The sequence below is a fragment of the Pyxicephalus adspersus genome, chromosome 11 (assembly GCF_032062135.1).
Source record: "Pyxicephalus adspersus chromosome 11, UCB_Pads_2.0, whole genome shotgun sequence".
Taxonomy (NCBI): domain Eukaryota; kingdom Metazoa; phylum Chordata; class Amphibia; order Anura; family Pyxicephalidae; genus Pyxicephalus; species Pyxicephalus adspersus.
In genome coordinates, this window is record NC_092868.1 from 30,901,654 (window position 1) to 30,929,051 (window position 27,398).

General features: G+C 39.1%; 1 protein-coding gene across 2 annotated transcripts in view; it reads left to right on the forward strand.

Moving 5' to 3' along the window:
• The first annotated feature begins 1,931 nt into the window (after positions 1-1,931).
• Positions 1,932-27,398, forward strand: part of CBL (Cbl proto-oncogene) — a 31,625-nt gene continuing 6,158 nt past the window's right edge. For both annotated transcript variants that reach the window (XM_072427254.1, XM_072427255.1), the window contains exons 1-7: positions 1,932-2,448; positions 14,164-14,411; positions 23,045-23,191; positions 24,415-24,571; positions 25,480-25,601; positions 26,753-26,890; positions 27,088-27,175. In XM_072427254.1, the coding sequence (XP_072283355.1) occupies positions 2,308-2,448; positions 14,164-14,411; positions 23,045-23,191; positions 24,415-24,571; positions 25,480-25,601; positions 26,753-26,890; positions 27,088-27,175 (1,041 nt within the window). In that variant the 5' untranslated portion in view covers positions 1,932-2,307. The remainder of the gene's footprint in view (positions 2,449-14,163; positions 14,412-23,044; positions 23,192-24,414; positions 24,572-25,479; positions 25,602-26,752; positions 26,891-27,087; positions 27,176-27,398) is intronic.

Genomic DNA, 27,398 nt, shown 5'->3' on the forward strand with positions numbered 1-27,398 from the left:
TGCCATTCTCTCCAAAATAAGATACTCCACACTCTGGGCTTGATGTATTAAAACTCTTAAAGACTGGAGAAGATAAAGTATCATTGGAGAACCTTGGTGATCCACCAAACCTGGAATGGATCGGGTCCACTAAAACATTTGCTAAATATTTTAAAATATTATCCATTACGGATTTGCTGGATCACCCAGGTTAACCCACAGTAGCCTATCTTCTACAGATTTTATTAAATCAAGTCTATTTTCCACAGGGGACTTCTGTTTGGGATTTCCTCTGACAGGGCAAAAAGACAACACTCTTCCTTACCCTTTCAGAAAATTCACCAGTAGAAATAGGTCACATAGGGAATTCCTAAATTGATGCTAAAAGCACCACTCCATTATACAAAGTAAAATTTCACTTTTAATGAGTTTTACAAAAGCTCAGTCCACTCTCATCAGAATGCATTTTAGGATGTGTTGTCCATTAAAACATGAATGTAACCTATTGTTCTACCTAGACAGTATTGTTTAGCATAGTAACAGATACAAATGTATTTCGGCCTCCTGGCTTTGTCACACAGCACTTTCTATTCCTTCCCAGGACAATATTGCCCCAGGCTCATCCTGATAACTGGTTTCTTAAGCCACCTATAGAGATGATGGTCAATGAGATGCGAGACATTCAAATTGTATGCAAATTGCATGGAAATGAAACTGAGTTAATCAAACTCTGCAAGTATGACCTTTGATTGTCTCAGTTTCAAGTTGATGTAATGTGCATATGATTTGCATGAAAGTAAAGTTTTCTTTCTTTTTTTTTTCTTTTTGTATATTTTTTAAAAAGATTAACTAGGAACAACTACATGCAATAGAACAAAGAATATCACTAACAATGCACAAGGTACAGAGATGAACATTGATTATCTCGAGCAACAAACAGCTATGCTCTACTTGGGTGAAAATCTAGCATGTGTACAGTGATCTCCCAATGTTGTTAATCAATCCACCCTGGCAGATTGACCAATGGCCAATCAGGAAAACTGCTGTTCTCTCCTAAGGAAGAAGGCACAGCAAGGTGCTGCTAGCTCATCCCACCACTTCATAGCACAGAATGGCATTTTGTGTGCAGCGCTTGTTCATTCATCTGTCCCTAGAGGCAATCACAAGGGATTGTTTCCAGCAAATATCATCTGATGTCTATCAGATGTCTTAGGAATGCGTAAAGGCGTGGTGTGGATGACTGCATGTGATAACCTTCTATATCTCCGCAGTTGACTTCCAATAACTAGAACCTGGAAACCAGTGGCTGTAATGCCAATCTTTAAGGCTGCGTTCACACGTGCAATTGTCAATGGCAAAAGATCTTGTAACGTTACAATGACAAATGACTGCACGATGCAGTTCACTTGCATTACGATCGTTTGTCGAGCATCGTCCTCCGATCCACCAGGACCGCCGTTTGGACGTTGAGCACTGTACAGATTCCGGATTCTCATCTAATATCAGCCCTGAGCCGATTATTGGGAACCATTGCACGTGTTCACCTAGACTAAGTTGTCTTAAAGTTGTAGAAGCCAGGGGGTGAATGAAATAAGTGTGCCCTGACCTGCGGGGGCAACCTAGAGCCACCAGAATCTCTGACTGGACCCAGCATAGCAGCCATGGACTTAGCAGCTGGCATACATATATCGGAGGTCCAATGCATCTGCCCGGGAGGGATTTGCTGTTCTTGAAGTAAAAGCAAAGGGAATTTCCCAACTTGTGGACCGATCACCACATTGTAATATTAAAGGTTGGCAATCCTTTTTATTTTTTGAGGCGCCCTTCTCCCGTCTTGTCCCCAGGTGTTGGGGGTTTGGGCTCCAGCAGGGGCTACCAATGAGTTATTTTGAATGGACTTCATACTACATGAATGTACGAATTGCGGCGCACTGCTTTACACTGTAAACAAACTAGCACACTTTTTATTGTGGGATGAAAGCCATAACCAGGCAGAGCCACCATTACACTACATATACATGAGAATGGAAAGACTACACAGCACCTCAGGCTCCCAGCGCCCACGCACTGCGCATGCGCACACCTTCGTAGCTCACCAGCGTGCGGAGCGGCACCGCCCTGGGCGGGGCTCATTTGCATATTGTAGTGTGTCCGCGGTTTGCGCGCTCCCGGCACTAGGAAGGCGGAAGTGACGGCGGCGGTGCGGTGCTCGGCCTTGGGAGACTTCTCCCCTCCCTGCCCGGCGATCACTGGGAGGGCCGTGTCCGGGGGTGGTGGAGCTCTCCGGGAACTTTCTCCTCTGTGTGCCTGTGTGTGTGAAGGAGCACCATGGCGACCAATCTACGGAAAGGCGGCGGACTCATCGGCCTGGTGAAAGACGCATTTCAGCCGCACCATCACCACCCGACTGCTCAGCCCGGAGCTGTGGACCGGAAGACGGTGGAAAAATGCTGGAAGCTGATGGATAAGGTGGGCTATTCCTTTATTCCGGTGTATGAGTGGGGTCCATGGTCCCGGGGCTGCATCCTCCCCAGCCATCCGATGGCCTGGACTGCCCTCCATCTATAGGATGTGCCATGGTACCACCAGCAGGGGCAGTGTGGCACTGGGGGGCACAGTGGTGGGGTAATATAGTAAAGGGGGACAGTGATAGCCGTGTAGTGATTGGAGGGGGCACTTTTGTGATTTGGGGTGGACTCAGACAGAACTGTGGTGAGAGAGATGGCATCATCAGAAATGGGGGGAGCAGAGGTTGCACCTTTTGGAAATTAGTGACCCTGAGGTGGCACCGTGTGAGAGGGCACTGTTGTAATAGGGGGCACTGAAGTGGCACTGACATAAAGTGGGCGGTGGGCGATGGTAGTGGCCGCATGGGGTCCACAGGGGATACTGTCCTTGGTTTTTTGGAAGGGGGCTGTGATACAGCGCTGTCCTAATTGGCATGGGTAATGTTATTCTAATTAGCGGTGGTCATTATTGTGGGGGAGGGGGTCCAGGAGCAGTGCTATCCTGATTTGGGTGGAGGGGGTCTCTGGGACAGCACTGTATATGGCTATTTACACATGTGCGATAATGTTGTAAACAAATGATCCACTACAAATCGTTTGCTAATCATTAAAATAAAAAGTGCACGACGCCAACAAACGAGGAATCTCACTGGAAACGACCAACTGTCCCGCCAGATCTGATTGGGCGACAGTCATTAGTATTCTATTGTGTGTATGGTTGTTCAGTGATTGTGGATGGTTCAGCAGTATACTCTCTACTGTACCACGTGTCCCTTCCTGCCTCGTCCAAACAATCATGTCTCGTGTGTACATTATTGGTGGATTAAATTTGAGCGATTGTATCGTTACAGCATGTACAGAATCGTGCACTATACAATCGTTCAAAATAATCTGGAATAATCAGTCGTTTTCAAACGATAATTATTGCACGTGTGTACCTAGCCTTAGTTTGGGGATTGCCAAGGTAGCGCTATCCTGATTGGTGTGTGGCTGGCACAGAGGTGGCGCTGATTGGCATGGGTAGGGGGCAGAGGTGGCACTGTACATACCACAAGGGGCACATGAAGAATGTAGACAATGTATTTTTTGTAGTAGTTTGTACTTGTGGGCTTTTCGTTTCTTTTATGAGTTAGTAGAGATGTTTCTTTAATGTTTAAAACTTTACCTGTGCATAAAAAATCATTATTTCTCCCGGGCTGAACGAATTCCCAGAGCCAGGTACACGACACATTTAAAAAAAAATTCAGCTGGGGCCTCGGCTCATTATTATTATTATTATTTTTTTTTTGTGTGTGTTTTGAGGAAGTCATCACTTGTATTTCTTGCATCACAGATTCCCCACTTCCACATCAGCGTTCCCCACCACTGTTATCGTATTACTGTCACTGGGGGTGTCTTGTCAGAAACAGAACTGTGAAGTAGAATCCTAATGACCCCTTCCATGGATAACATTGCTAAAGGATCTTATTTTGGTACATCTTCCTATAGGGAGTGGTGTACAGCATTCAATAGACTTCCCCAAAGTGCCAAATAAACTTTAAAGGAAGTGACAAGTAATCTGCCTGATACAGCATAACAATTACATTGAAAAGTTGTGTAAGGGTGTAAAAGTACTTGTGCAAATCTAGACTTTAAGAAAGTTGGGATTTGCATCAGACATTAAAGCAGAACTAAACTGTAAAAATTATGACCAGACCTTTTATTGCAGGAGGGACAGATAAATTATCTTTACCTTTCTGATTGCAATTTTTTAAAATTCACTTCTCCCTGTTTTGTCATGAGATTCACCATCTTCTATCACCTCTTCTTCCTGCTTTTGATTATCAGCCCTCTTGATTGGCTATGTCGGGATACCATAACTCCCGCACATGCGCGTCATTCATTCCCGGCAGATGCATTGGAAGTTGGGATGTTCCGGGTATCCTCTTATGAATCGGCCTACTATTCAGTAGTACCCTCTGTGTGATTTGTGCTAAATATATAATGATAAAGTATTTTCTCCAGGCTGGGCCACATTGGTGGCATGAATTCTAGCCCATGGGTGGAGGAGGAAATAAAGAGTAATAAAAACTCTTTTCTCTCTCCAGTCATTTAGGGCTTTTCCCCCTTTCCAACCCTGAGAGTGGGACATTAAAATAACTTATTTCTTTCAGGATCTTCTTGTCTTCTACAGCTGTCTTCAGCTCCACCATTCTGGATTCTCCTCCATCCTCTGTTAGACCTTTTCTATATGTTGTCTTCCAGATTAGCGCTGGTCATTTGACAGCCAGAGACGGGGAATTTGCTGAAAAGATACACCGCTTGGTGCATCTGGCTAGAAGGGCCTGGGGACAATTTCATGTGTTTCCAATGTTTCTGCTGGCTTGTTTTTCATTTCTTCTCAGGGTGACCGCAATATTTTTGGGGCAGGAATATTAATACCCTTGTTACTCAGATTTTAGTGCAGTTCCAAGGATACAGTATGATTTGCTGTTTTCTGATTTGATATAGCAATGAAGAATAAAATAGACTAAGGTTAGACTAGAGGTATTTTACCACGCTGTTTGACACTAGGCGCCCTGTAGAGGTAAACACTTGCCATCAGGTGGTCAGTGCTCGGTTTTTCAGGTATGAACAGGTGTTTGCAGCCAGCTGCAAAGCCTGGCAGAGAGGTTTCTTTTTGTGAATTGATGCCACATATAGCACCCAAAAAACTTTGGGCAATCCTTCAAATCCTACCACCTGTCAAAGGATAATGAGCAGACCCATTTAGACCGGTGTAAACCATTTTTGTGCAGGTGAGACAAGAAGGTAAAACATCTGCTTAGTTACAGTGAAAAAAAACATTAATTGTGAGGAGTTTTAACCATTCTCCACTCAACTCAAAACTTAAAAATGATTCTTGAATTTGAAGACTTCTCTCTACATCTTCTGAAAGACTGTAAAATGTCTTGAGAAGGTAGGGGGATGTGTTGCCATATTGCCTTTGTCTATTTTTTTCCCCCTGGCATTTAATGTTGCCAGAAGCAGTTTACCTGTGCTTCCCACAAATCCTTTCTATAGGTTGAACGTTACCACATGTGAACATTCACATATAATGCTTTTTAGCTTGTATATGTCCAAAAAGTTCTCCCCGCTTTTTGTGGGACATCAGCATCTACAGAATGCAGGAGAATCTGGGAGCAATTGAAGAAAGCCTAAACACCTGGAAAATGGTTTATGTGACCGTGAATATTCCTTGTGGGAAAAGCATGAGGAACTTGAAGATCCTCACCATCCTGTTTATCAGAAAGGACTGGTACTGCTACACAGGTGATGGAATTTCAATGAAAAACCATTGTATGAAAGCAAGTCTGTAAAATGTGAGCAAGCCCATTAATGTGTAAAATTGATGGTGATCTCATGGTCATCAACACTTTCTCATCCTCCCTGCATAGTTTGGTGTTTGTCAAACCTTCTTAAATTGAATCTTCTATATGGATTGTAGCAGTTGAGCCTTTCTTGGAAATCTTTTGCTTAGCCAGAAAGAGGTGTCCAGTGATCTCCCCAGACCCTTTTAGCCAGGCTCACCCCCCAGCACTTTCAGTAACCACCTTGTCTGTTTTTGGTTGCTTACTGAAAAGTTGGGTCACAATACGGGGGCTGCCACCCAACTTAAAGAAAAACTCTTTAGTTGGAACACTGTGGTCTGTGAGGCCGATGTAGATATCCTTTCTACAACAGGGTAACATTCAAACAGCCACTGGGTTTGCAGAAGCAGGGGATGGACCACAGCAAAAAAAAAAATGCTTATCTGAATTATGTGCAGTAACTGGTCCACTATTGATATAAGATAACAGGCGCATGGATTTTATAGCACCAACTGTTAACTTTAAACGCAATAATCGCATCGGTTTTCCATGTCATATTTACATACCTAATTGGGGTTTAGTAAAATCACTGATAGGAGTTCATGTACAAGAGTTTAGCCACATTCCTTGTGCTATTGCTATAGTACATATGGGAGTATATATATATATATATATATATATATATATATATATATATATATATATATATATATATATATATGTCTCTCAAAAACTGTACCTGCGTGAATGTTTTTTTTTTTTTTTTATTAATATTTTTAATCCCAGTCTTCCATTTCCCAGCAACATGCTGTTAATCTGAATAGGAACAGAAGATTGTCTCCAACACTCATACATGTTCCCTGTACAGCCATATTACTGCTTTAAGGATTGTGACTGTTTTCATAGGAGCTGAGTGGTTGTGACTGTGCAGGAGGCTTAACATCATTACCAGTGGAGATACAATGCTGCTCTAGTACAGTATAAAAGATTGAAAATTTACATTTTTAACACTCTGGCTTTTATCTAAAACATTAAAAACTAGGTTAGTTGGGTTAAAAAAAACATACAGGCTACTATTGATGAGTGCTACCTATTTAATGCGATCTGTACATTAAAAGTGCAGTTACCCTTTAACCTCCCTAGCTGTTCATTTCTTTCCGGTTTTATATGTCTAAAAGCGGTACATTGTTTTTCATGAAAATTTATTTTACAGTATAATATAATGGTATGTGTATAATAAAGTTTGAAACACAAAATCATTTAAAAACAATAAATTGAATAAACTAAAAAAATCTATATATTAAAAAAAATAATTTTTTAAAAATACATATTACACTCATAGTATTATACATACTGTAAAATGTTCTTGAAAACAATGTACTGCTTTTACACATAAAAATCCAATGTATTGCATTCAATACAGTTATCTTGTATTGAATGCAATACAAATGGATTTTGTATTTCCCGCCCGGCCGGGACGTACACACGCACTGACGTCACCGGGAACTCCCTTGGTGACTCATCGGATGCAGAAGCAGAAAGAAGACGGAGATCGTGGCGTTGGACGGCTCAGGACCCCGGCGGATCAGGTAAGCTCTCTATTTACTAACCTTCCCTAGGTGTTCCAACCCCGAGTGTGACTCGGGGTTACCACTTGTAGCAAATTTTTTCTACCCCGAGTCACACTCGGGGTTACCGCTAGGGAGGTTAAAGTGTATCCTAAGACAAAACATTTTGGATGGTGTAGGGGAAGGTTACAATTTCTGGTCGTCCTGTAGACGGATTTGAGAAGAATCCTCTTAGCCGTTGTCACTCAAACTTTTTTCTGTGCTGGTGGTACCAAACACTTCCTTTTATTCCAGGTGACGTTGATAATCATACCCGCTGCACAGATGTATTGTGAAGGTGTTTTTATTTTAAATGAAGTGCACAGATTTATATAAAAGGCTCTTAGTATTCCAATGAGGTTCTGCTAATTCCGATGCGTGTAAAAGAAACCTCTTGTCAAAGCTGGGTTGCAGCACGCATATTCACTCTCTTAGGTGTGAATGCTGTCATTTAGTTTACCTTTTCCTTTCATAATAAAATGCTGTGCATAGCTTGACTTTTTCCCCTTAATTCTTTTGTCCAATTTTCTGTAGTAATCTCCTTATTTCCTTTAGAACTGGCTCACATCTATGTGTAGCAGGGTTGTGGATAAAGTAAACTAAATGGAAACCATTCAAACCTACCCGTGTGTTCTACCAGATATGCCACAAGTGAAACAGTATAAACTCAACCATAATGATAGATGCTGTGTGCTATGGCTCAGTATTGGTGTTGCCTGGATATAGTAGTGTTTTAGGTCCTTGATTTGTCTGCCATAACAGGTGTCTTTCTTGTACGCTGTTTGTGCCGAAGGAGTCAGACTTCAGCCAATATAAGGCAACAATGACCTTTTTGATATCCTTCCAGTGTCAACACACAAGTTTGCACATCTCCATGGAGTACTCTTTATCCTTTCTAAACAAGATGTCCTTTCCCCAGTCTTTGGCGGAACGCGTTCAGATTTTACTGTTCAACATATGAAACAATTGAACAACAATCTGCTCAACAATCTCAAATCCAATGGGGCTTTTACCCCATCTTGGACCACAAATCACTAAATGTATTCATCTAATTACTAAAAACCTCCTGTAGGTAATCTATTAGATCTCTCATAGTCTTATGTCCCTGACGGGACACTCTGGCCCTCTATGGATATCAGCATACTTGCATGTCCCAGTACTTCCTAGAAAACATTTCCTATGGTTTGCAGTGGGGTTCTTACATAGCAACAAAGTAACGCCAGGACAGATAGAAAATGTAATTATTAATCCATTCTCATCTAAAATAAAAACATCTAGAGTAAAGCTACGTACACACTTTCAATTAATATCGTTGGTAAACGAACGACGAACGATCCTGCACGATATCTGCGAACGATCGTATGGCACCGATCCTGTACATACAGATAACGACACGATCGTTCGTAGATATTGTACACACAATAGATGCGATCGTTTGAACGATACAGGAAGTTACGTGCACCACAGGAACGTTCGTTCATCACGCATGCTCAGACCATGGACGATCAACGAACGACCGTACACACGAACGATGTTCAACGATCGTCGTCCAATCCGATCCGCCGGTCCGGTCGTTCATTTCCAACGACTTTCCTCGTTGGTCGGCGTCGTTGGTTACTTTTTTTACGAACGATTTTTGCCCAATCGATCGTTCGTCGTTCGTTCGTCGTTCATTTTGAACGATAAAAATTGGAAGTGTGTACGCAGCTTAAGACTTTAAACTTTGATACTGTTATTCTAATGGAAAAGGAAGTTTTGACAATGAAAACCAAAACTTTTACCTTGTACAATATTTGTGTAGAAAAAAGATGGTAGTTGAATATTTATAGAATTTTTTTCCCCTATTATCTTGGCCTGAAGGTTCACAAATGCTTCTATTTAAACTTCACACCTAGGTGACAAACGTGGCCCTCTCCATATAAAGGGGCTAAGTGAGTGAAGCCTCAAGTGTGATATTCACAGGATGAGCAGGTGAAAGTTCTGGGCTGTCTTACCTGGTGAATTACTTAAAGCGCCCCTCATGCGAGAAATATTCAGTTATTACTGCTGTCTTTCTTTTGAAAATGCAAATATTTGGCTTGCTTTATCTAAATCTTCCGTTCATCTGTCGTTATAAAGGAACAAGTACACCTATTGCAGAGTTCAGAATAAAATCTTCCCTAGGCCATTAACTGAATTTGTTGAAGTTATTTTAGTATTTTCAGATTTAAATGTCTGCAGTGGCAGAATATGTGTTGTTTTTACTGATTTCTTTGTGTTTACCAACTTCTCTTGACCCTTTATGGGAGTAAAAATGTCAGAGCTTGCAGAAGTAGAAATAACTCACAAAATGTATCCAAACGCTGCTGGAGAAAGGAAGAGGGCGGAAATTTTTACGGTCATTATTTTTTGCAATATTATTAGTAGGTTACTAAAGTAGCCTTTTTTGTAATTGAAATTTCCGTTGCCCTAATATAATTATTGCACAGTGTTTATATAGCGCCAATGTATTACGCAGCACTTTAAAAAGTCCAGTCATGTCACTGGCCTTACTTTTGTGTTTGCAGTCCAGGCAGTTAAGGAAAATATTGATAGTAAGTGTGCTAGAATTTATTCTATGATCACGTCTGGATAAACATTTATATTGACATGCAAACTGTTGTTCCAACTTTAAAATACTCAAACCTGATTGTAGTTTTTTAATTTTTTCTGATCATGGTATAGCTAGGAAAAGTCTGTCACATTACCTGGATATGTTTTGTGGCGTTAGGCCTTTTTACTACTCTTCCAAATGGCTGTAAAACTGCACTCGGTTCAAGAACAATAGTTACAAATACCTAGTAGTCCAGAAAAGCAGCTAACTGAGGATTGAACATACCTGTAGCAAATTAAATCTGAAAGAAAGATGAGAATTGTACCTTTTTTGTTCCCCTTCCTGTTTCTTGAAATGGAGAAGGAATATGAGGTTTATGTTGCAAATACAAATTAACAAATGTGACAGCGCTTATCATGAATTGCATCAGATAACCCTCACTAGAGATATTTATTCAAATTTTTTTGAAAGAAACCATTGTACAGTTTGAAGATTGGTAAGCAAAATGATCCAAAAGATCTACAGAAAAAAAATCTGTACTGAATACAGAAGTTTTCCATTCTTGGCCAAGTTCCCTTGAGCCGCAGATAGACTTTCCATCTTATGGCTTTCATCTCAACTACTCTTGAGATTAAAGCGTAACTAAACCCGCCATACTCGCCCGTCAGTCACAGTTCTGTCATCTCCTTCCCTTTACCTTGCAGTAGTTGTGTGAGAGTAAAGGCCAGGGGTTATGGGCCCTATTTATAAGGTCGGTGAATGTGCCATTCAGTCTGTATCATACCTTGCCAATGGACCTACATTGCGATGGTAAACATAAAGGTTCATGCCCCTCAAACGAATGGTCAGTGCAAGATATCACATTGTATCTATGATGAGAGATATAAACTAAGCCTAATGATTTAACTTCCATATACATTCTTTTGAGTCCTCTGGTTGTGTCTCTGGGATTTTTTTTCAGCCTTTTTCAGTAAACGTCATGCATGTTGGAGGAAAGGTTATTCGCTGACCAGAAAATTGTATGGTCATCTTGAGGTTTTCCTCTTGCGTGATCATGCATCATTGCATGTATTTATGAATATTTATATTGACCAAAGAGTATGTTCTCGTCTGGTATTTTAAATATATACTTGTACAGTGGAAACTGGTATTTGTGTTACCAATGGTTTTTTTTCTCACCTATTTTTATATTTAGGTGATATATTTGTGGCTGGCTGACATCACACCCTGTAAAAAGAAGCAAAAATAATTGCCATGCTCTTTTAGAAAATGCCTTTGCTTTCCAGCATAAGTACTAAATCAAGTGGTGGCTGCTGCCCAATGCAGCAGATTATACAAACATGACATAATTAAATTGTTTAACCAATTAATCGAATTCATCAGGAAAAAGAAAGATTGAGAAGAATGGGGCTTTGTGGCAAAAAAAAATTAGTATTGTTAGGGTAACAAAAGTTTCAACAAAATGGCAGTAGTACAACCCAAAACAGAATAATCAAATATTCTAGGCCAATTAAATCTGTCAGTTTAGTTCTACAAGATCCATGACGAAGAACCGCACATGCACCTTCTCAGTGTGAAAGACACTGTCCTGTGGGGTGATGTTGGTGCGTCTTTTCACTTGTTTTAGGCTAAGTTCACGTGAATGGTTTCCAGCAAGTGACAGCCTGCAGTTACTGACAGGCAGCCTACTGTCATCCTCCCAACAAATGAGCCTTCAGATGGCGTTTTAAAAGATGGTTGTTAAAACACTAACCACCCAAGGTGGATTCTGCATGGGAGCATTGCAGCATTTGGCTTGTGGGTTCACCCCATCTACATCAATTTATGGTAATAGTCAATAACTGCATATTTGAGATCGGGCTTGATTAGTTTGGCACTGCTATTCTGGGTCTTAAAGAACCAGAACTTGCACGTTCTACTATGGACGGTTGAGCGGTACCAAACTAGCGGTCGGCCCCATTTACTTTCTGCTGGACTGCCACTACATGCAGCAAGGAAGCAGAATAATAGCATGAGGAAGCTGTAACTGCACTGCAAGTTCTCCACCAGTCTGAATGTAGCAATAGTTCCCCTTTCTCCAACTTTCATAAAGGGAAAGAAGACTAGAGAACCTACCTTATTAAATCCATGCTGAGTATATGTATTTTATACCATATTTCTTTGTGTGGTTCTTTTATATCTATTGTTCTATTGTATCATAAGAAAAAAAATAACAGCAACTTATATGAAGGGATACAAATTATTTTTAACAAAAGCCGAGGAATTAAAATTTTGGTATTTTTTAGTAGACACGAAACATATGTAGCTGTCATTTCATTGTAGAATGTGGCTGTGACCTCGGTGTTGTGTTTAAAGGAAACCTCAACTATCCAACAGTGGAAAGTATGACATGTACTAGATACTACTAAATATATACAAGGAAATGATCAGTTCTCATTTTCTTTACATGCATGTAAATGCTTTTTAAACAACATACTAGAAACTTGAAAGAAAAGTTTTTTTTTTTCTATGACTTCCCGCTAATAATTGGCCAACATGATTGTATTTTAAATTGCAAATTTCTTTTAAATGAAAAATCAGAAAATGATGATCTATGAGATGATTATAGTCATAAAGAGTTACAAATCTGCCTAATTACAACAATATCCTGGTTGCCAACCCCAAAATAATTTTAAGAATGTATGAGACGAAAGGAGGCAAGAGAGGGGCTTTGTAAGGCAATATATAGGGAGATTTATTTATATAGTAATTAAATAACTGTCAAGCTCTTGGTATTTAAACTATAATTATGACCAGAGAGAAGCTGACCCAATAACTTTATAAAAGTAACATAAGGTACTATTGAACAGCGTTAAACTGAGCATAAAATATCAGGATTAAATGATCAAGTTAAGGCATGGTTCTGTTTCCAACACGTTTTGCTGTGTGGTTTTCTCAGAGAAGGGTAGAAACGGAATGATTTGCAACATAAATTAAAAATTTGTTGGGAGATACTATACATTTATTTTGCACATATTAAAAAATTATTATACATTATATACAAATGTATTTATAGCAAATTAAATTTTATATGTTGAATGGCTGTTGGTGGATAGAGTATGAGGTACAGTGGTTGAAATGAGTGTTAGGTGTGGGGCGAATATAAGTAATGTAGACATGATTGCAAAGTATTGTGACAGGTATGTGTAAGCGAGTACATGAAATAATAGAATCTTACAAAGGGAGAATTACCTACAGTGTAGACACGGCCAGCCCCCACCCATCTTAACTGCTTTATTTTCTAACACATTTTAAGATGATGTTGGAACACTTGACAAGCAAGAATAAAGCTTAAAACCTTCCAGTTCCTAAAAACTTCCATCAATTGGGTGGGTTGGGTTATGCTTTAATATTCATGGGATAATACTTAATGTATGTAAATGCAATTTTTTTTTTTTGTCAAATTGGGGATATGCTAGACCATTTTGGAAGTCTTGTTTGTGTTGGTGATCCTGCTCTAGGTATTTATTTCATTCATTCACTTGTTCTGTTTATTGTCACTGAGGTAATTCAAAAGAGCCGGAGGTCAGGGGGGCAAAAGGATGCTTCTAATATTGTATATCCATGGTGGGCAAGCTTACAGGTTTGCGTGATGTAAAGTCTGTGCCAGCCTATGACCTCATTTATTGGGGGGATATGCAGGCTCCTGTAATGTGTGACCCGGGCTCTGATAGCAGTGCACTAGCTTGGTATGCAGCCTGCAGTGGTTTCATTTAGTGGCAAGCAAGAAGACGCTTCTGATGTGGTTTTTACAGAAGATTTGAAATTGTAGGGCAGATTTACACATACATTGGGATCGAGTGATGCCCCCCTGTGCAACTTCCTGCAGCTTCTAACTTGCCAGCCGCTCACACTGGTGCAGCTAGCGCACTACAATCTCATTGCAAAAGTGATCATAGGCAGTGTTTATAAACTGAAACAAATTAATGGCACATTATAGTGTACTGTTAAAGCTGATTTCATCACTTCTTTATTGGAGGTAACATAAATAAACCATAAAGTGGACCCAAATAAAGAATATTGGCTTAAATGACTGTTCCTTTTATGTTTGCTTCATTATGTTTAGTTAACATGACATTGTACAGATTTACTTACGTTTTTTTTAAACTAATTTGTTTTATATTGTACAGGTTGTGCGACTGTGCCAGAATCAAAGGCTTGCTTTGAAAAACAGCCCACCGTATATTTTAGATCTGCTTCCCGATACCTACCAACACCTCCGTACCATTATGTCTCGCTATGAGGGCAAGATGGAGATGCTTGGCGAAAATGAGTATTTCAGAGTCTTTATGGAAAACCTTATGAAGAAGACAAAACAAACAATAAGTTTGTTTAAAGAAGGCAAGGAACGCATGTACGAGGAGAATTCCCAACCAAGGTTAGTGGGTCTGCTCATTTCACTTCTATATTGTACAGTAGTGGTAGAGAACCTGCTTTAGATTGCAGAAGTTTTACTAGGCAATTGTACATATCTTTGTGTGTATCTGTTTTATTTGCTTTAATGTTCCCCCTTTTAGTAACTGAAAACCATTGACATGAAATACAAACCTCCTATCCTATTTTCAGATTTGCAAAAGAATTTGAAGGGATAAAAGACAAGTAGTTTTAGACGTGACCTTAGTTTGTGTTTACTTTTGTGTGATGTTGTCACTGCTCTGTAGTTTTATTTGCCTTCATTGGTGAAATGTATCCCCTTTCTTGGTAAAGATTTTTTCTGCAGTTGTAGAGGATGCCAGTGTTGACTCCAGTATAAGTTTGTATTCCATGGTTAGTTCAGGCATAAAGTTTACTGTTGGTTTAACCTCCCTGGCGGTAACCCTAAGCCACACTCGGCGTAGCTAAAAAAAAAAAAACCTGGTCTCACCGGCGTCCTGCTTGTCAGATCCCATCTTTGGGCCGCGCCATTATATATATATATATATATATATATATATATATATATATATATATTAGTTTTCAGTATTTTTATGCACCCTTGTTTTAACAAGATTTATGTGTTTTTTTTTTTTATCGTTTTTATTAAATTTAATAAATATTGGACATATTTCAATGAGTTATGCCTATGAACTTTAGGCCTACAATGTAAAATAAATTTTCATGGACGACAGTATACCACTTTTATACATATAAATCTGGACAGGAATGAACCGCCCAGGAGGTAAAGAAAAAATGGGCATGTCGAAAGAATCGGTCCATTCTCGGAGCAGGAAATAAAAAGTATACCTTAAACCAATATTAAAAGGAGAATGTTTTGAATAACCAGGCAGAGAAACGAGACAAGCCTCAGTATCTGATGATGATGATGCTGCAGGATCTGAACTCCATTTTATTTATATGAAATTTAAATTATGTATCTGAAGCCATTCTTGGATGGCTTAGGTAAGGGTTAAAACATATCTAATGGTAAAAAGCAAGAATGTACTAATTTGTTGCATAAGATTACCAGTCCTTAGATGTGATGGGTTCATCAGTTTTGTTTTTATTCACCTGATATGTTTTGTTTCTCTAAATGGGAATATAGACAAGTACTTGATATAAAGGTATAATATGTATATCTTCAAATAAAGATGCACAAATGTCTACATAGAAGACAAACGGATCAACAAGCACTGATTAATACAATGCCTCCTCTTTTCTGTATTCTCCCTGTGCCCACCCTGATCTTCACCTGATTGTATTTTCACAGCCCCACTTCTTTTACACCTGGAAAAGGGCCTTTACACAATCGCTTGTTTTGCATATAAATTAGAAATGTGATCAAATTTCCAAAATGTACCCAAAGTTTGGAAGCCTATCCCAAAAACATGATAAGACTTCAGACACCCCCACCCCACTTCCATTCCCCTCGGGTTCTGTTATCCTCGGAGGACAAATTATTATTACTAATAAACAGGATTTATATAGCGCCAACATATTACGCAGCGCTGTACAATAAATAGGGATTGCAAATGACAGACTAATACAGACAGTGATACAGGAGGAGAGGACCCTGCCCCGAAGAGCTTACAATCTAGTAGGTGAGGGAATTCCGCACACAATAGGATGGGAGATATGTAGTGGTGGTTTCAATTGACAGAAGAAGATGGGTAGGCAAGTTTGAAAAAATGGGTTTTGCGCGCTCTTTTAAATGAGCAGAAAGTAGGCGCAAGCCGAATAGGACGAGGAAGACCATTCCAGAGAGTTGGAGCAGCTCTAGAGAAGTCTTGTAACCGTGCGTGTGATGAGGTTATGAGTGAGGAAGTCATTAGTAGGTCATTGGAGGAGCGGAGAGAGCGGCAGGGGGAGTATTTTTTAACCATGTCAGAGATGTAAGTGGGACAATAACTGTGTAGGGATTTGAAGGCAAAGCACAGGAGCTTAAATTCGATTCTAAGGTGAAATGGAAGCCAATGAAGAGAACTACAAAGAGATTATTATTGAGCACAGACAAAGGGCTGTAAAGTCATGGTTATGTTTATTTACTTTAATTGGTTTGTTTTAGTTAAATTTAGATCCACCATGGGTGTCATTTCATGTCAGTGTTACAGCGCTTTCTGATTCCATTTTTTTTTAATTGTAAACAATGGCATGCACATTATTAAAGTAATGGCTGTTTCTGAGCAGGAGGAGCAGCAATGCTTGTGGAAGGCACTGAAGGAAGTATTTTGTTATTAAATAAAATAGGAAGTTTGTGTAAAAGAGCAGAAAATATAAAGAGGAAGTAATGCAACCACAGTAAAAAGCCATCTATGTCACAAGAACATTCTGAAACGCTTTATAAATGGTAGTGCATGTTATTTGCAGAGTCATATTGCTTTGCCTTACGAAACACATCTGAAGTGTGGGAACAAATAACTGTGGATAGTTGCATATAATTTATATATATTTTTATATTTATTTATTTATGGTCATGTTCAGAATTAATTATGAAACTTCAAAACTGAACTGAAGTCATTGTGATGTTTTTGGAGAAACTGAACTTGTGATAAAAGAAACAGGAATACATTTTCATTGTCGCACGATTTGTTTTATGGTAAAAAAAAACCTTAATATACAACTGCTTGCTGAAATCTACATTGTACTTATTCATTAGCCGTCACTCATTCATTTCAATTCATGTGACGCTGTGTGTGACTGAGCTGCCTTTTTGGTTGCTTGTGTTTGTTCTACCAACTTTGTTAAATAGAAAAAGAGGAACACTTTTTTTTTTTTAGTTCCTAAACATTTACAAAAAAACATACTAAATGTTTGGAAATGTAGGAACCCCCTCCACTAAAACCTTCCAAACATGCCAGTAGTAAGGGGTTATTTTGAGCTGGTCTAGTGTTTTGATTTGCCCGTTCACCAGTAGGCCCATCAGTATAACCTAATGGCTTATTCACACTGGCAGTGAGTTTGCAGTGTGTTTTACCGCTTTCTCACTGCTGCATAGGGAGATGCTACATGTAACTTCTCCCAGCAGCAACACCCATAGGGAATGAATAGGAGCTGCCAGCTTTCAAATGTGCGGACAACGGTTCATTTTGAAATGGCGCTGCTGTGCAATTCCTCGAGCGGCTGACAAGGTGCCAGCAGCAGGGAGCCACAAAATTGAACAATCAAGTGGGAGATGAACCTGCAAGAAAAAGCAAGACTTCCCGTGTCCCTCAACTGATTACACAAAAAAAAAAATTCACAGTGATTACAAAATACCCATTTTATTTAGAATATAAACAACTAGCTGCAAGTGTTCTTTTTTCCATTCAAGTAAACTGAATAGAAGATCAACATGTCTATCTAAAGATCACTAATGTTGTGCCACAGAAGTTTAGTCTAATCTTTCTTTGCATATCGCCAAAAAAAAAGGAGCAATGGTTCTCACATTAACTAATCCTTACTGTGATAAGTGTGAACAAAAAGTTGAATGCAGTCAAACTACTGCAGTGCTCAACCCAGAAATTTTTTTAACCCGGGTGGGAAGAAATTGTAGGCGGGTGGCAGCCCCTGTATTGTGACCAAACTCTTTAGTAACCACCCAAAAACAGCCCGGTGGGTGCTGAAAAATGCCGGGTGGTGCACCCAGCTAAAAGGGCCTAGGGAGAACCCTGTACTGATTATCAACGGTTAGCGTGTTTCCCCAGCAATTTATTGGCAAGAGATGCCACATCCCTTTATAGGACTCGATACAAGAGCAAACTTGTGTAAAACTACAGATTGGTGACTTTGCTTGCCCCAAAGTTGCAAATTTGTTCTGCCGGGTTTCTATGTAGACATCTGCCAGATATTCTGTTCTGTTCATTTGTTCCTCTCCTGTGACAGCAATACAGTTTATTATAAACTATGGTAAAGGAGGGAACACTAGCTCACTGGTAATGTTATTGCATTCAGTCAGCAAGCTTTGTTAGATTGACAGTACTGTGTAAGCTTTCATTGGCAGTTGCCACTCTTAACTTTCTCCGTCTGAATGATGGTTTACAGAAGGCTAGAAAAAAGATTAAAGTACTGTGTATAAAAATGAAAATGTTAAATTTAGAAAGCTTTGCTGCAATATTTGCCTGGTCAACTGTATGTGTGTAACACTTAAAACGCTTTAGAAGTGTGTGTGTGTGTATATGTGTGTGTGTGTGTATGTGTATATATATATATATATATATATATATATATATATATATATATATATATATATATATATATATATATATATATATATATATATATATATATATATATATATATATGACCAATGTATATATTGATCTAATTTTGTTTTGTTTTTTATCATGCTGGTGTTCTATATTTTTGAGAGAAGGAAGTACTCGAAGGGGGATCTTACGCCTCCCATTTCATAAACCACTTGTAGAGACATTTCCTGGTGAAATGCTGCATTAACTATTAGCAGTCTAAGTGTATGAGTAATACATTGCATAGCACTTTGTTTTAGGTTTAGGGAAAACTAATTGATCTCAATACAAGTTCCGTCCACATTCTGTCTCAGTGTAGTATATAAGAGCCTGCTGAGAACAGGGAATAGTATTTTGGAGGATCAGGAGGTTTCTGTATTTGTAGCGTAGCACTTTGAGACGGACATATTGACAATACATGAATGTGCAAGATGCGGTGACCATACTAAAGATATTGTCTTAATGTCTGTGTTTAGGAGTTGTGTTGGGGTCGGGGATTAGTCATTTTAGTCTAACAGAAACATATTCTTTGAGTACACTTTATTTCCTAACTCTTTTAGGCATATTTTCATCCATCATTTTCACCACCTATTGTGGTGTGCTTGCATATGCCTAACATGGTTTGGCCATCTATTCTTTTTTCTAACTCAGTGTTTCTTATCCGGGGTTCCATGTACAATTAGTAATTTGTGCCTTTCAGGTCAGTTAAAGAGACACCAATGATCTTTTTGGCTATCCCTAAGGCTACATACAAACGTGCAGTAATTATCGTTGGAAAACGAACGGTTAACGTCAGATCAACGTTTATTCAGGATTATTTTGAACAATCCTATAGTGCAAGATTTTGTACATGCTGAAACTATATATTCAAATATAAACCACCAATAATGTACGCACACTAGATACAATTGTTTGAATGATGCAGGAAGTGACGTGTACCGGAGAAAGTGTATCACAGAACAATCCGCGATCACTGAACGACCGTACACGCAATAGACAGCAAATGACTATCACCCAATCAGATCCGCCAGGACAGTTGTTTGTTTCCAGCGACATTCCTTGTTCATCATCATCATCATCATCATCGTCGTTGGCCTGCGCATTTTTTTTTAACAATTACACGGCTGGACAAAAAAAAAATTCTTTTCACTTACCAAGGATTTTTCAATATATTTAGTGTATTTTAGGTCTGCTAAATTCAGAAATGACTGTTTTATTGAATTGGCTCTAGCTCTCGTGATACAGGAATTGGAATAGACGATTTTACCAACAACAAATGTTAATACAGCATATTATCAATTCCTATTTACAGCAATGAATTTGTAAAACAAGCATATCTTGCAAATTTTGTTATTAAACTGGGGGACCAAGATAATTATTTGGCTCCCCATATGGTATGCAAAACTTGTATAGAATGTGTACATCAGTGGAAAAGTGAAAAGTTTGAAATTTGGTGCACCTATGGTATGCCGAGAGGCCAAATATCATAATGATTGTTATTTTTTTGCTGTGAATGTAAAAGATTTTAATAGTTACAAGAAAAACAAGTGGCAGTACCCTGATTTTGACGACCTGTGTCGCATGGTGCTGATGTTCCCATAGCAGTGTTTAGTACACTCCCTGATATTCCTGATGTAGCCACTGTAAAAGGAGAAAAAAGAGCTGATCTCACTGTGCATACAAGAGATCGGCATCTCTTTCCCCTTGGAGGAAAAAATGCCCCTTTTGTGCATACCCAAGATCAGGACGTGCGCAGAAGGAGCAGCCAGAGCCTCTACTATATAAAGAAGGGTTGTCTATGCAAAGTAAAAATGTTGAGTTTAGGTACGATTTACGTCCACACCTCTGTGCTTTATAACGGCCTTTTTGAGCTCACGGACCACTAAATGCACAGACTCTGGACCGCACATGTGCAGGGAGCTGTCAGTCGGTCAAAGGGGAAGAAACTTCCCCCCAGAGTGATGTCATGATGCCAGATGCCACCCACTTTCCCATCGCAGGTCTGAGCCTGAGTCCAGAGACACGACCCGCCCTGAGCCTGGTCCGCAGCTCTGGCCAGTGCAGACCCCTAGCAGGGTCCTTCTCCTGACCCCGCTGGGGGGTGCACCGTCCAGAGCCGCAGCCCAGCTGTCAGACCCTAGTGGGCCATGGGTCGGGGTGGTGGGGAAATCTGCTGTGTAACAAACTTTGTTACAATGTCCTATACTTTCTGATACTTCTAGTTATCAGCATAATTTTACATCTCAATACATAGCAAAATTGGCATGAAAAAGAGCAACCACATACCAAATGGCCATTTTACTACTATGACAAGCTGAAATCTAACCCCCCCCCTTTTTTAAATATATATATATACACACACACCCCAAATCTTGACATTATGAGAAAATCATTAAAGATGATAAAGGGGGGGGTGGGGGGGTATGAACTGAAAAATGTAGTATTCGTTTTGCATGATCTATATCTCACCTGGCTTAGTCATTTCTTCAGTATTAGTGGGAAATGTTGAGTATGGAACCATTCTCTTATAGGAAGTTCTCAGTAGGTTTTTTTTTCTTTGATAGAAACCCTGCATGTAATAGAACAGGTTTTTCTCCACCCTTTTCTCCTACTCTAAACTAGTTTTTAAAAATGTGACGGTCTATAAATAAGAAATACCACATGACAAGAATAGGCTGAGCCATATTCTGTGAAATGATTGTCAATGATGGATCATGATGACTTGCTAAGAGATAGGTACAGAAAGCCAGTGATCTGTTGGCTGTCACCTTCTGGGAAAAAACTGCATAGTTTAGCAAGAATGCACTTGTATGGGATGTGGACACTTGTTCCCTGTCTCCCATTTATCCTGCATTTTATTCTGTCTCATGAGTTTCCAATGGAAACTAGAAGCAGCCATGACAATTCTGACACAGTGCGTTATGTGCCATTGTCCCCATATGAACACCCACCATGAGCAATGATATACAGCTGGCACTCAATTTATTATTACAAAACTGTCATGCAGGTAGGATGATTTGCTTTAACACTTTTTTTTTTTTGGAGGCATCAACTTGAAGTAACCCTGACATTAGCTATCCGTTTGCAAGCACGGTTACCCAGAAAATATGAATGTAATACTTCTTTTTACCATTGCCCACACCACCAGAAGACTTCTCCATTCATTAGAAATACTTTGTCATGGTCCTAATGGCTGTTGTTCTGCCTTCATTGAAGTGTGCTAAGAAAATTACTTCTGGGGGTTTCTCCCAGGGACCTTCACGTCACTTCTGTATCTTGTAGTGACCTAGAAGTTGGAAGGAATGAAGCCCGAGTACTGTATGTAGTTTGTGTAAATTGTATAGACAGGAAAATGCCTGAATATTATGTGGTTGCCTCTATTTGTACAGATTCAGTAGAATTACTTTTATGGGACCTTTGATGCTTTTTTTATTTTTAGTGTTTGATGTGGTGTAAGCAATCGATTGCAAATAGGGTTTACATTTACTTCAACTGCATCATAAAATCTGGGATATTTGAGCTAAATGCTAAAAGTCTTTGTAAGGACCTCAGTTATGCAAATGTTCCCCTAGAACAGGGGTGTCAAACTCAAATACACAGAGGGCCAAAATTAAAAACTTAGACAGTCAGGGGCCAACCGTGAAATTTGTTAAAAAAATGTTTGCTTCTCATTAGATAAAGCCTTTTTCATATGGAAACAAAGAGGTCTTGCATCAACATTCAATCCGGATCAAGCTTATAATAGAGAAAGAGGAAAAAAAATTTTTTTTTATTTTATTTAGGAAAAAATTTTAATGGTAACCTTTTTGCACAGGCTAATAATAACAATATTCTTCAATGAAAATCCAACTATTCAAGTCCATGCCTCATAGCATGGAGTAGCAGGTAAAGTGTAGTGAGAGGGAGTGCTGGAAATGCTAGACGCAGCCAAAGCGGAGCTAAATCCTATGAGTGGCCTGCCGCTCAAACTCTCTGTTCATTGAAATAGCGCTGCTACTAAAATTCCCGGCATTATTTGCATCTATAAAACAGTCCAATGCGGGGCCACGCTTAGGCAGAGAGCACGCTGGTCTATAGACATTAGTGATGCCGGGAATTGTAGTAGCGGCGCTATTTCAATACAGCGGCGGGCCAGCTGCAGTTCATATTTAAGGTTCCTTTGGGCCAAAAAAAAGGCCGTTGGGGGCCAGAGTTTAACACCCCTGCCCTAGAATATTGGACTCTTTAGATGTGCAATACTGCAGAAATATACGTATATATGTACTGGAGGAAAGCATGTTTTGATCTTCATAATATTTTTCATTTTATTTAATGATGTCTTGGTGTAAAAAAACAATAACCGTAAGGCCTTTGTTTCTGTTTTTCATTTTAGGCGCAACCTGACAAAATTGTCCCTCATCTTCAGTCACATGCTAGCAGAGCTGAAAGGAATTTTTCCTAATGGATTGTTCCAGGGGGATACTTTCAGGATCACAAAGGCTGATGCTGCTGAGTTTTGGAGAAAAGCGTTTGGAGAGAAGTATGATATTTTACACTTCTAGATATGTTAAATTGCACATTTGTAAAAGGTCTATATTCAGATATTGGTGGCAGAAGTAGTTTTGAAATGGGGCAAGCATTTTAGAGAATATAGCTTACTGATTTTATACTACACCACAAGTACAACAAGCTAGTAGGTCCTGCTGTGTGAATAGAAGACATTATAAGTGGCTGCTTACACTGCAAAAAAAAAGTATTGATTTATTGATCTCACATCATATCACGATTTTTTGGATATGACAATATATCAGGATTGTTTAAACACTCATTCTTTAGGATCAGTTGTGTCTAGATTACTAGTCCCTAAGTGGCTTTGTCCCCCCACCCTATTCCCAGTGGAGTGGCATGGGACAAAATTGTTTATTGTATTTTATTTACGGGTACTATGACCATACTGTATGTTATGACGCTAATATAACTTATAATATATTACCCTAGTTTGCCAAAAACCCTGCTTTCTGTGTTCTCCTTCATACTTGATTTATTGATGTAAACACCTTAGTGTGAGGATCCGTAAACTACACCAGTCAGTTGAATTGTTTTTATTCACCAGGAAATAGCAATTTGGTTGCTTCGTATCCTTTTTTTAACTTCTATTTTTTTTTTGTTTTTTTATTGGCTTAATAAAGCAGTAATTCCGATGCAGTGATGTCATTCTTGTTTCTTATATGGTCTCCTAAAAGCAAAATTGGTTCAAGTTTTCTACCCCTGCTCCCTTACCAATTGAATACATATAGGAGGGGGGGTGTGGACCTAAAGCAAGCTTCTGGAAATGCAGAGGATATAGGTGGGCACTTTTGCAGTGTACGGCATCTTCCTGCAAATCTGGGATATTTTGGTGTTTTTGTCAGGAGTATTCTGATGTCACCCTCGTTTTTCCACAAGCTTCCAACCCCCCCCCCTATATGTATTAGGTTTGTAAGGTGACTGGTCTATTGTACAAAGAATTTTTTTTTTTTTTAGTAAAGCTTTTTCTGTAGTGTCACATCGCCTATTCATTCACTCCTATTATATGCTGGTTGGTTTGGGTGCGCTTACATTAGCCATTAGGAAGGGCAGAAGGGTGGAATTTTCACACGTTCGCGAATATGAGGATATCAAACCTTGACTAAGCAGCAATATTTTTACAAACTACATATTAGTTTTGCCTTGTGGCTGAATGCTCTTTTGTAAGAAAACATATTTATTTTTTCTTTATTTAAGAACGATTGTTCCTTGGAAAATTTTCCGACATGCCTTGCATGAAGTCCACCCTATCTCCTCCGGCCTGGAGGCCATGGCCCTGAAATCCACCATTGACCTCACCTGCAATGATTACATTTCTGTTTTTGAGTTTGATATCTTCACTCGGCTTTTCCAGGTAAACTTTTTAAGTGTGTCCATATTTTCCTGCTTGAAGAATTAAGTGTATCTAATCCTATGAACAAATATGCATTTTTCAGTTCTACAGTTCTTGGATGTCTTGTCTACAGTAGTTTTATATTCCTGTTTAATAGCTTATTCTGCAATGACAGGAATCTTATCTGTTGAACATGTGTCCTGTAATTTCCTTTTCACTTACCTAAAATGTCAAACAATATTTTCAGCTCTCCCAGATATCATCTGTAAAGTAGACAACTGCCCACCCTTTGTAATGGAGATCATTGGGGGTTGTTTGTAGTATAAATCAGGAGAGTAGCTGAGGTTGACACAACTACTCCCCAATAGTTACAGTGAAGCTAGGGGGTGTTATTACCCTGGGACAGAAAATATCAGCAGTATCCATAGGTATACAGATAGACTTCAATATAGGAAGTTTTTGGATTTAGATATGCTTTACAGCAAACTAAACCTAATACTAACCAGAGTAAGTTCTTAAAGTAATCCTGCTGTGTAATTTTAAAGTATTACTTTTTTTTAATCTGGACAAACAAATCGGGGAAAAAACATTGTGCAGCTGTGTTTTGCTGTAGTTGTTTAGCTGTCTGACCTCTTCCACTATTTAGTTTCCTGTTAACAGATTGTGGTCAGACAATTGCCCATCACATTCTTCCTGTAAACCTCCTTCTCTTAAGTTATTTGACCCTCCCACCAGCTGAATTCAGAGATGAGCGGAAAATTGAAATGTTGTGTGCAATGACATTTGGCCCATGAAAAAAGATATTCTATTAATTACTTTTTTTTCAGTTGGGCTAGGTAAGGAAAACCGTCCAAGCCTAAACAAGATCCAGCTACTTAAGTAATTTAGAATTGCAGGATTCACCTTTTTTATTTATTTTTTTGATACAGCCCTGGTCTTCCCTTCTAAGAAACTGGAATAGTTTAGCCGTGACTCATCCTGGCTACATGGCCTTTCTAACTTATGATGAAGTCAAAGCACGACTTCAGAAATTCATCCACAAGCCTGGAAGGTGAGTTCTTCTCAATTTCAAGACATAGAAGAGGGAAGAGATGTGTAAAAAGTTTATATTTTTTTATTTTATAATCAAGTTGTTGACGTTCTTAGTAACATGGTTTTAGCCGCCCTTTCCTAAATTCTGCAATCTAACTTGACTTTTAAACAAATTGCATAAATGCCCTCAGAATTGATTGACGCTTTTGTCATGTACTTTGCTGTAAGTTTCAAGACCAAATGTACAATGTGCAGTGTTCTTCTCGGTGAGTGGAACGGTCAGTGAGAGGAAGGGACCGCTTGTCAGTCCTGCTTCTAGAGAATCTGAATATCATTTTGTTAGGCCGGATCTTTTCCACTTCTGATCCTCGGCCAGCAGAATTTACAGACTTCCAATTCTCTCTGAAATCTTACTACGCCCCATCTATCCTCTCACTGAAAGGGTGTCAGTTCTAAAGATCAGGCACTATTTGCTGCCAACAGGAGAATTCTGGGAATACACGTAATACAGTTGCTGTATAAGTTACTACACTTAATTTAATATACTATTAAATATTGCACAATTTACAAAACATCGGACACTAGGAAGTTGGGTCACATGGGCACTGGATAGGTATGGCATTATAGAAATGCAATGGGAAAATGGGACACACTAAGTTGCTAGCAGTAGCAAGTTGGAATAAAGCATGAGTGGTAGAAAGCTGACACCTGTAGATAACTACAGCACTTTTTTATTATTATAATACATGACAAAACATAGCACAGCTTCTTTTTTTGGATATACATGTATACAAATACATAAATTATTCTTGACCATGGTAAAAATGCAAAACCATATGGTGTAAGGTGGAACAGATCTGTTTGCAGATGGTCAATAGGGTAAGCAGTAAGGTACATCAGTGACATTTACTACTCATCATAAATTCCTAGTCACATTAGCAACCTTTAGCATACACTTAGCGCCTGAAGCTCTGATCTTTTCTAAATAAATTATTAAGCAGCCGACAAGCCATACTAAAACAGTCTGTCGTATCTGTGCAGATACGCTGTCATGAGAAGGGTGAGAGGGAGCATTTGGGAATTATAAAGTTTTTAGTTTAATTTAATATTATCCTGTCCTGTTTAGCATTTGGTAATTAGTCTTTTTTGTTTTTTTTTGTATTTCTGTAGTTACATTTTCCGTTTAAGCTGCACTCGGCTTGGTCAGTGGGCAATTGGATATGTTACAGGAGATGGCAACATTTTGCAAACCATCCCTCATAATAAACCACTTTTCCAGGCTCTGATTGACGGTTTCCGGGAAGGATTGTAAGAATCTATTTTTATTTTCACGTTGTTCATTTCATCATTTCATTTTCACATGTTTTTCCCTGACTTTAGTGTGTGTGTTTGTGTGTGTTTCTAATGTGAACAATATTTTTCTCTATCCCACTTTCATGCAAATCAATGTAGATATGGATGTATACTTATAGCATTGTCCTGACTTTTTCCCCCCATTTTTAAAGCTACCTCTTTCCTGATGGTCGCAACCAGAACCCAGATCTTACAGGATTGTGTGAGCCCACCCCTCAGGACCACATCAAAGTTACTCAGGTATGCTTATTCAATATAAAGATGCATGCATAATTGCACACAACCTGTAACTACAGTACATTTCTAAAATCTCAAATTGAAATTCAATGTGGCCGCCTGCAAGTGTTGTGTACACTGTTGGTGCACCGAAATTTAATTTCCTTTTTGGATGGATAGCTAATAGATTTTCCAGAAATCACATTTACGACATTGTCTTGCCAAACAGACAATCTGACAGGTTATG